We start from the raw sequence: 10,602 nt of genomic DNA on the forward strand, positions 1-10,602 counted from the left end.
AATTGTGGAGAAGTGCGACGACGTTTTGCAACGAAATTTCCTGGTTTTCCCGTTCCACATAGGACCACTATATTAAACGTCGCAAAAAAATTAGAGTAACAGGGTCAGTTCTGAATAAAAGTGGAAAGAAAAACCCACGTGTACCACGCCGAAAAGAAAGATTATAATATGAACGTAATACTCCATTGACACTACTCCGCCGAGTGACTTCACTAAGTGGAGTGAAACTTAAAGTTTCAGATAAAGTACTGAATGACTATTTTATACTGAAACTGTAACAGCAGGAAAACAAAAACAATACAAGATAGCACAGAAAGCACAGAAAAGACTTTAAAAGTTACACATACTTTATTAACGATTTTCGGAAACTGTGCTCTGGCAAGAAAATGTCAACATTTGGAGGCAGCTTCTCGTACAAGCGAGGAAGCCGTTGTAGAAAAGGGCGGCTTGGAGTGGGATTGTGAAAGATTTACGTTGCGGGTTGGTCATGCACTCGTAAATTAAGTTGATTGATTAGAAATTCGGTGTTAATTTTACCATTGACGATTTTATGCAAACTCTTCATGATTGCAACTTCACGACGAGTGTGTGGTGGCTGGATATTCAAGACAGACATAATATCTGTTTTATGGATGTGCCTCACAGGAGATATTCTTTGACGAGCAATGGCGAGGAAAAAGCTGAGTACAGAATCGAATAATCCTCATTGCTCCTTACGAGCTACCATGACTCTAAATCCTCCCCATCCCCTCCAATAATTCAAAATAACTGTACTAGCCTTTCGATGGCCACAGTGTGGATTAAACTTCTGAAATAGCAAGGAAACACGGGATACTTCTTTCGTCTCTAAGTACAAATGCACATTTGATATAAATAATTTATTTTATGTACACATAGACAAAGGTTTCATAAAGTTTAACTTTATTTCAAAATATAACAATTGGAAAAACTTTTGTTGTGCAGTATGTATGGAACTGAATATAATTTACCAGAGTTGAAACTTTGGTGTGGTGTTATTTCGTACACCTAACAAGGTAGCATGCATATATACAATTATACAACAACAACAACAATAACAATGAATACAGAGAAGGTTTAGAAGCACTTCCTGTGCACAATGGATGGTCCGGATTCGTCGTACTCCTGCTTGGAGATCCACATCTGCTGGAAGGTAGACAAGGAAGCCAAGATGGAACCACCGATCCATACGGAGTACTTCCTCTCTGGTGGGGCAATGATCTTGATCTTCATTGTCGGAGGCGCCAGTGACGTCACTTCCTTCTGGACACGATCCGCAATGCCTGGGTACATTGAGGTTCCACCTGACAATACGATATTGGCGTACAGATCCTTACGGATGTCAAGATCGCACTTCATGATGGAGTTGTAGGCTGTTTCGTGGATTCCAGTGGCTTCCATTCCCAGGAAGGATGGCTGGAAGAGGGCTTCTGGACAACGGAATCTTTCGTTGCCAACTGTGATGACTTGGCCATCTGGAAGTTCGTAGGATTTCTCCAGAGAGCTGGAGTTGGCTGCTGTGGCCATCTCCTGGTCGAAGTCCAGGGCGACGTAGCACAGTTTCTCCTTGACGTCCCTCACGATTTCCCTCTCGGCTGTGGTGGTGAAGCTGTAGCCACGTTCTGTGAGGATCTTCATGAGGTAGTCGGTGAGATCGCGACCAGCCAAGTCCAGACGGAGGATGGCATGGGGCAGAGCATAACCTGAAAACAGATAAACCCAAGAGTTGTGTTAAGATGTAATAATTAAGAAGTTGAGTGCCTAAAATTGTCACAACTGCTACAAGCTATCCAATAAATTTGAAATGAATTGGTAAAATATTCCTGGGATATTCCTTACTGAACTTGTGAGGAAACAAGCTTATGTTGAATTTGCTGATAATTGTATTTTGGGCAATTCTGGTATGCTTCAAGTAGAGGATTCAATAGATATTTCATAAGGCACTGAATGATATATACTAGATTTGAATGACTGGAATGGTATATTTTCTGATATTTTGACGTATGTGATTATTTTATACCATCTGAAATATTGGAACAATACATATATAAACCCACTATCAAATCTGTACTACATAATTCCTATGTTTTGTTGAGCTTTTGTTATCTGCCTAATGTAAAATGAATGCAAAGAAACATGGGCTAGAATAAAGTTTGAAGTCACATGACGATTGCGTTGATGAAGACAGACAAAAAAATACGTAAGTCCTGAAACATCACTTTGAAAAGGTTGAGTATGTAAACTATTTCACATATTACATTTTGGAGTCAAATTGTGTTTTGTTTGTGGTGTAGAAGCGAAAATTCAACTAGCAAACTGAGTCCCACTTTCCAGGTTGTTTTAATTATCAGTTGATAATGTATAAATTATTGTTCGTGGTATACTTGTACGTATATCAAAATTCCATTATTGTATAAAGTCATAGGCCGCATATCAAATACCGAGCGTGAGATTATCAGTTACTTGAATGTTTTCTAAAAGGTTATATTTACAGCAACATATTTTAACTGTTCGTGTAACTGAAAGTGAAATTCTTTGAATATAGTCCAACAGTGATGTGAATTATTGCCGTACTGATTTTATTGAAACAAATTTGCAATACATTAAAAATACACTTAATAATAAGGATAATTCCAGGTCTTCCAATCTAATTGTCCTCGGAACCCCATCCTTGAAATATTTCTCAATTCTACCTCGAGAGGCAAGGATAGTAATAATAAGTGTCAACACTTGCAAATTTTTGTCTAAGATTCTTGACGCAATTTCTGTCTGAAAAGTCATGAGATCTGACGTAGTGATCTATATCATTGAGCTGAGTGGTGAACGCTTTGAAAGTTAGGTTCTATCACTTGAGGAACATCTTATGGATCATTACCTTCGTAGATTGGAACTGTGTGTGTAACTCCATCACCGGAATCCATGACAATTCCAGTAGTTCTTCCAGAGGCGTAAAGGGAAAGCACAGCCTGGATGGCTACATACATGGCAGGAGTGTTGAAGGTTTCAAACATAATCTAGAAAACAAACACCTTAGTCAGAATCAAGGAGAAATCGTTACAAGGAAAATATTAGACAATGCATTAACTAGATCAGGGGTTTCCAACTGGCGGCACGCGGGCCGCATGCGGCCCGCGATGTCTTTTTTGCGGCCCGCGAAGCCAGTTTGCAAAATACATTAATTTTATGTATTTTTATTAAAATACGTTCTATTTTTACTGAAGAAACAGTTTCAGAGTATGGACTTCCTTAAACAACTGGCGTTTCTAACAGATATCACAGTTCATCTGAACGAACTGAACTTGAAACTGCAGGGAAGAAACCAGCTGGTGTCAGGGTTAATGGGAAACATAAATGGGTTTCGTAATAAACTGAAGATTTTCAACGGTACTTTGGAGAGGAATAACCTGGTCCATTTTCCAAGCTGTCGGCGGCTAGCACATGATGAAGAAACACTGGACATTTTTTAATTCATATATAATATAATTAAAGATTTTGAAGAACTTAAAGCAGCATCCAGCTATTTAGCAATCCTCTTGGCGTTAACATCGAAGAACAAGAAGCTTCTCTCCAACTTGAATTGTGTGATTTGAAAGGCGATGTGTTCCTTCAAACTAGCCAAGAAAAGGGGCCAGAGTTTTTCAAATACCTTTCAAACGAAAGCTTTCCAAACCTTCGTAGTTTTGGACAAAGAATGACATGGATGTTCGGCAGCACATACACTTGTGAAAGTGTTTTTTCTTCAATGAAGTTCATCAAGAACCGCTTCAGAAGCCGACTGGCAGATTCTTCACTGCTTCACCTTCTGAGACTTTCAAATACAGAAATTGAAGTGAATATTCCAACTTTAATAAAAGAAGCAGATCGGCCTCAATTTTCACATTGAACACTTACTACTTACTATGAAGGATTCTTATTTGTATGGTGTGTTTTCATTTCTTTCAATTCATCCATAAGTATTAGGTTTTTGTGAAATAAATTGTAATTATACAATTTTGATTTGTGATTCCATTGTTTTTAATGCCTCATTTTAGAACTTTAGGTCATGCGAAAGTAAGTACTACATTCTCAGTTCAGTAGTTACAATTTTTGTAATTTTTAATCCCCTGCCCCCCCCCCCCCCAAAAAAAATGCGGCCCGCCAATCAACTGCTGGATATAATTTTGGCCCTCGGACCTTTTGAAGTTGGAAAACACTGAACTAGATATTTCCATATGATTAGAGGTTAAGGTGAACTTCTCCATGATAACCTGTGAGGAAATTTGTGTGGCACTATTGCACTATGTAGTTAAAGAAAACAAATCTACAACTGTACAACTGAATGCATGACATCGTGTAAAGAATCATTCATTCATCGTAAGCAATAAACTCGTTAACAGTTTAAAAAATTTTGTAGGCATTTAACATCTGCAGATTATAACTTTGTTGTTCCGCTATTCGTCAATAAGTCCACACACGGATTTTACACACATACACACATTACTCCATGCGAGAATAAAGTAAATGTTTTATTTGTACTCCTTCATTAGAGACCAAGGATGATACGAGGGATTGCCCTCGTCAAAAATAACCCCAATATTTCGTAAATTCCACGTCTGTTTCAAATAGTATTTGAACAAGTTTTAGAAATTCGTTTTAAACTTTTGACAATGGTGCAAACATTTGACAATGCTTTTTGAAATGTGTGTTTTAAAACGTTCATTTTTTTCATTAATTTCAATGCAACCCGTATTGATGACTTGTATTAGTAGCAGATATTATATAATATTATATAATTATCTAATATTCAACATTAACTATCAATAGTTATTAGTTTAACATGTAATAGTCGACAGGTAGTAAGACTAATGTTAAGTGAATTTTCTGTTCAGAATATTTTGTCCCATGATTTATTTAAATAAGTTTTAAAAATTGTGCAGACGGTTACTCGTGCAAAAGCATGTTCTTCCTTTGGCAGAACTAACTTTAAGAGTTTCGAAAACAAGTTAATGTTACCAAAAATGTAGAAAGAGAACATAAATATTTCATAATATTGTAAATGTTAAAGCAATCATCAAAGAGGCAATTTAATTTAATTTACACTTTGATTTATACGTTATCTTTTCTATCCTTAAAAAATGCTTCCTCCCTAAAACGAATTGAAGATAAGAAATAGCAAACACTTAACAATATTATGCAATATATAGGTACCTTTTTGCCACGTAATCGACACACGTTTACACAAGGCGTAATATAAGTATGAGTAAACGTTCTCTTTATCGCAATATGGGCTAACCTCCATTCAATAGACTTCTTCCTGTACGAAGTTCAAACATGACCTCATTTGCTCAAACATTTCAATCACTGATAAAATGTTTGCAATCCTCTTTTTAAAAGAAAACAAGATTTTTTGTCTATTCTATCTACATTTCACCATATAGAATATATCAAATATTTGCAATGCTGTCAATCACAAAGGTGTCGGTAAATACGAGGGTAGAGCCAAAAGTCCGTACCCCGATATACGTAGATTGAATGTAATTTGATTAGAGCGCTGTTGGGAGGTCCGGATCTAAGAAGATATTCGCGGACTTCCCTACCGACCCTTCATCTCCACAAGGAAAAAGGTCGTTTCTTGAGGTGACCCCCACTTTCATTCGCCGAAAGATTTACCAAGTTCAAAATTAGATAAGCAAAATACTGCTTTATTGTTGTCTAATATGATGTTGAATACACGGTAATTTTGAAAAAAAAATTGAAAATATGCAACTAATTTTAGAAAATTCTTAATTTCGGGTAATTTTTTAAAATTAGAGGTCTCCTCTGGACCCCGAATTATCGCACGTTGTTAACAAGTTTTTTCTATCTATTTTTATTATTAATATTACATGTAGAAGTGAAACATCAGCCAGCAAAAGACGTTGGTTGAAGAGTGCCCCATTCATACGTTACATAGCATCATTTTGGGAAGGAAACATTAACATTTTCAAAATGCGTTTGTTAAAAATAGTAACAATACATATAGGTGTTTTGTCATTCGAGTATGTTATACCGTCATATGTTTGAAAATGATCAAAAAAGACAGAACTGAATTTTCATCTGTAGTTTTCAAGAAATGACTTATTAAATGCTACCACCTTGTTCTGGTTTCATTTGAAGAACCTACCTGGGTCATCTTTTCCCTGTTGGCCTTGGGGTTGAGTGGGGCCTCTGTGAGAAGAACAGGGTGTTCCTCTGGGGCCACTCGGAGTTCATTGTAGAAGGTGTGGTGCCAGATCTTCTCCATGTCGTCCCAGTTGGTAACAATACCGTGTTCAATTGGGTACTTCAGAGTGAGGATGCCTCTCTTGGACTGGGCCTCATCACCGACGTAGCTATCCTTCTGGCCCATACCAACCATGACACCCTGGAGAGAACATATTCGTCACGTTTTAGTGTGTTTTCTCATATTTTTTGTATAATGTTTGGCAACCTTTAGCATAACTGTCTTTCTTAATTTATATCGCAGATATCATCACCTAATTTTCAATATTAATGTATAATTATCTGCCTATTTTACTTCTACATTTACGAATATACTCTATTTATTAATAAATTCCGGAATTATACGTTAGGATTAGATATCAGTGTTTGGAAGTAACAATTACATGTAACTGTGACTAGTTACTTTTTGAAATTACTAACTGGAAACGTAACTCAACATCTATTATCAGTATCAGGTAACTGGTAACGAAATTAACATATAATTTTGCAGTTACTCTTCTTAATGTTTCAACAACTGTCATCCAAATTACGACTTGCTAAAATAATATATATAAAATATGACGCAACTTTCCATGTATACGGGTTCACCTTTAATTTTCTTAACTTTATGCCCACCTCCGTGAACAAGTGGTTAGCACAGCACGGTACGACGCCAGGGTTCACGGGTTCGAATCCCGGCCAAGGCATGGGTGTGCTTTGTGAGTGCCCTTCATCAATTTCATCATATCATCACTCATCCTCATTACAACGATTAGCCAAAAGTGGCAGAAAAGCCACGCTAAGTAACAGAAATCAAATCAAATTTTAACCTTATATATTTACATATTTCACATTTAACATTAACATTATACCATGTGAGATTTATTATAATTAAAATTAATGTTAATTTAACCAACTAAATTTATAGGAAAACGACCTGCTTCAAGGTTACGTATGCGGCAAGATATATGTTATACAGAATAACGTACATACAGCAATAAGTAATTATATCTGTAACTGAGCTATTTTTCAAAATAACCATGATTTTAACAAGTAGCATTCCAAACATTCTTATGTATGAACTTATATTGTCCGATTTTTAAAAACATTTTAATGAATACTAGAGCAATGTAATCAGTGAATATTTTAAATATAATATATATATATATATATATATATATATATATATAATATGCCCCAAACACTAGAAATTGTTTATACTTTAAATTAATTCAAATATCGAGCAATCTATGGCAACTTCTTTACTTAATGTAATGCAAAAAGTTGCACAGAAATTGATTAATTTATTCCCACAATTAATGGATAAATATATCATTCACTCCTTTTTAATTTTAAGAAAATGTAACCTTTAAGGGTTAGAATAATACAAATATTGTTGAGAATGTTTGGTTCATTTTACTAATTTACTTAATACTTACCACGTGACGAGGTCGTCCTACGATAGATGGAAACACTGCTCGTGGGGCATCGTCCCCAGCGAACCCGGCTTTGCACATGCCGGAGCCATTGTCAACTACCAATGCTGCAATGTCTTCGTCACACATGGTGGATGTTTCTTATGTATTATTGTCTGCAAAGGAAATCATTTGTTTTAGCAAAGCCTTCGTTCATATTGACTGCTTGTACTGCCCTATAGAAAATGTGATATAGGATTTCAAACAGTGTTTGAAACTAACAGTTACTTTTTAAAGGAATTCTAACGTTAACTAGCTACTTTTAAAAGTAAAGCTGTAACGGAGTTACTTTTTGTAATAGAAGTAACCTTATCAGCAGTTACCTTTGCAGTTACTTTACGACGACAGGTATATTGTTCATTTCAAAACTTGTAATATTGGCGAAGGTCTAAATTTGGCAAACTCTGTTATCAAATACATGTCATAGGTAGATGCTAAGGTGATAGGATTTTTTCTAAGATCGGATTACGTAAAGAAACTAGGCTTCGTAGCATACTAAAGTTAATATATCTACGCCTTATTGCAATTTATTATTGCAAGAAGACTTCCGTGTTTTTGGATAGATTGCTGCATTCATTTGAAACGTGGTAGTCGAGTAAAAATGCATCATCATTCAAGTAAAGCTGACTCCCTGTTCCATCATTTCTTTATTTGATGTAATAATATAAATATATGAATACTTATAGACCTATTATGTACTTAAATCATAAATAAGACACATGTAAATCTTCACATATTTATTATATTACAGTATTGATCATTGATTGTGTGTAATTTGCAGGACAGTTTGCAGCAGTTAATAATTGTAAAAGTTATTCTTTTCAAATCTGTAACTGTAACTCATTACTTTTTAAAAAGTGACTTTCCAAACATAGGTTTCAAATACAAACTAGTGTTGTAATTTGACAGTACGGTTTAGGCAACACCAAATTTAAACTTGGTGTTTCGACTACCACCACTGGTGGCAACTTGGTAAAAAAAAAAAAGTAAAGTGCTTCCCTGTGCTTAGCACCTCGCCATGAAGGCGTATAGGGGGTGTGGGTGTAACGCCCCACACTTTCTTGATCCGCTAAGGCCCGGATTTATGGGGTGAAGGTGGCCGCTAAAGGTTCTCAAGTGAAAGAGGGTGGGAGGGATGCTTTGAAAAGGTCCACAAAGTGAAATAAATATTTGAAATGTAAAAATATAAGTAACATAATTAAACAGCTGAAATAACTTTGACTAAAGAAAGAACATTACATGTATGTAGAAATCCATGCAGAAACTCGGTCGTGTTGAAACTTGCAATAAATATCTCAGTAATCTTTCAAGCGAGAACCCCATATACAAACAGAAGAACAATTTCGACCTTTTAGCTTGAAAAAGACATCTAAAATGGAGGATGAGAAACTCACCTAAAACTTTGTAGTGTTTTTAATCGTGCCCAGAATCACACAGTGAACGAGTTGTTTACTTGGATCGATATATATGATAGATATTTTATCTACGTACTTATACGTCACTGGATTATCTTTATCAACTCTGGTTGGAACATTACCTAATATGGTAAGGTATTCAGCACCAACTTTACCTCGTCGAGTATATCTTTTTTTTTTACCATAAGCCACTCGACGCCTTGCTTGCTCAATAGATAAGTTATCTGCTGATAACGTGCAGTTAACATAATGAACCAAGGAGAGTTCCGATCAATAACTTAGCATATGTTCAGTGTGTATAGATGCATTCAGTGGCGCAAACACGGGGGGGGGGGCATTGTCCCTCCCTTCAACCTTGGACGGAAATGAGTTCTAGGGAGCAAGGGGGGCAAAAATTGACGGCCAAGTGTGCCTGCAAGGGGCAATTACCGCCCACAACTTCAAATTTTATGCAAATAAAAATAATTTTCATAAAATTTTCTTGCTCGCTTCGCTCGCAATACCTCCTTTCCTTGGTCTTACCAAGTTTACGACCGTAGCTAGAGGACGGCGGGAGTCGGTCCTGGGCGCCGAATGATCTAAATGAAAATAAGTTGTAAAATTGATTGATTGGTATGTGGTTTTAAGTCTACTTTACGCACAGAAAGACTAATCGGAACTGGACCTACAGTTTAAAGTGGGATCCGAACCACTGTGCCATGTGCCTCCGCCGGGTATCGAACCCGAAACCCCTTGATCACAAGGCGACGATGTTACCACTACACCATCGGGGAGACACATAAGTTGTAAAAGAGAGAATGAATTGGCGTCCCGTGAAATTATTTGCGCCCTATTATATCAATATTCATTTCAGCCTGCAAAAAGATTGGATCCAAAAATTTTCTTGCTCGCTTCGCTCACAATTTTTCATTGTTCCCTGTAATGCATTGTAAATTACCAGACAGGGAAATAAGACTTGTCTTAATTGATTTTGTTTTAAATGCATGAACCATTGTTTTGAGGAAAGGGAGCGTGCACATTTGAGAGACAAATTATGTAATTTTTGCTGTTGGTTTATTGTGAGATGGATGAATTGGTTGTGTAATGTATTTAAATAATATATGTTGTATATACGAGTATGTATTTAAGAAACTTTGAATACGTACACAATTTAGTGTCCACGTCGCTCCATGTTGCATAATGTGAAACATATATCGTGCACGAAAGTTATACATGTTAATGCAAAAAAGAATTATATTTGGAATGCATTTATCAAGCATTTTCTGTCTTTGAAAAATAGTTTGTGTGCTTGTTTTTCATTATTAGTGTGCAATTGAACGTGTTGAAAAAATAATTCAAATCGTTAGTTCGAACGCAAATGCTTCAGCATCAACTTCTACCCCCTTTTGCATAATTTACGAGGATAATAACGTTTTTTGATACTACTACTACTACTAATAATAATAATGTTGGTCCCCGATTCGAATTCAGGCTTG

At 36.1% G+C, this 10,602-nt stretch overlaps 1 protein-coding gene across 1 annotated transcript; it reads right to left on the bottom strand.

Moving 5' to 3' along the window:
- Positions 1-863: 863 nt before the first annotated feature.
- On the bottom strand, positions 864-9,163 carry LOC145978651 (actin-2-like). The gene is made up of 5 exons (XM_083111412.1): positions 9,107-9,163; positions 7,677-7,828; positions 6,161-6,400; positions 2,894-3,032; positions 864-1,721 (listed from the first exon to the last, which is right to left on the bottom strand). The coding sequence occupies exons 2-5, from the start codon at positions 7,800-7,802 to the stop codon at positions 1,096-1,098; spliced, it is 1,131 nt and encodes a 376-aa protein (XP_082967538.1). The 5' UTR covers positions 7,803-7,828; positions 9,107-9,163; the 3' UTR covers positions 864-1,095.
- Positions 9,164-10,602: the final 1,439 nt, after the last annotated feature.

The sequence above is a fragment of the Lepisma saccharinum genome, chromosome 25 (assembly GCF_977018435.1).
Source record: "Lepisma saccharinum chromosome 25, izLepSacc3.1, whole genome shotgun sequence".
In the NCBI taxonomy this organism is placed as follows: domain Eukaryota; kingdom Metazoa; phylum Arthropoda; class Insecta; order Zygentoma; family Lepismatidae; genus Lepisma; species Lepisma saccharinum.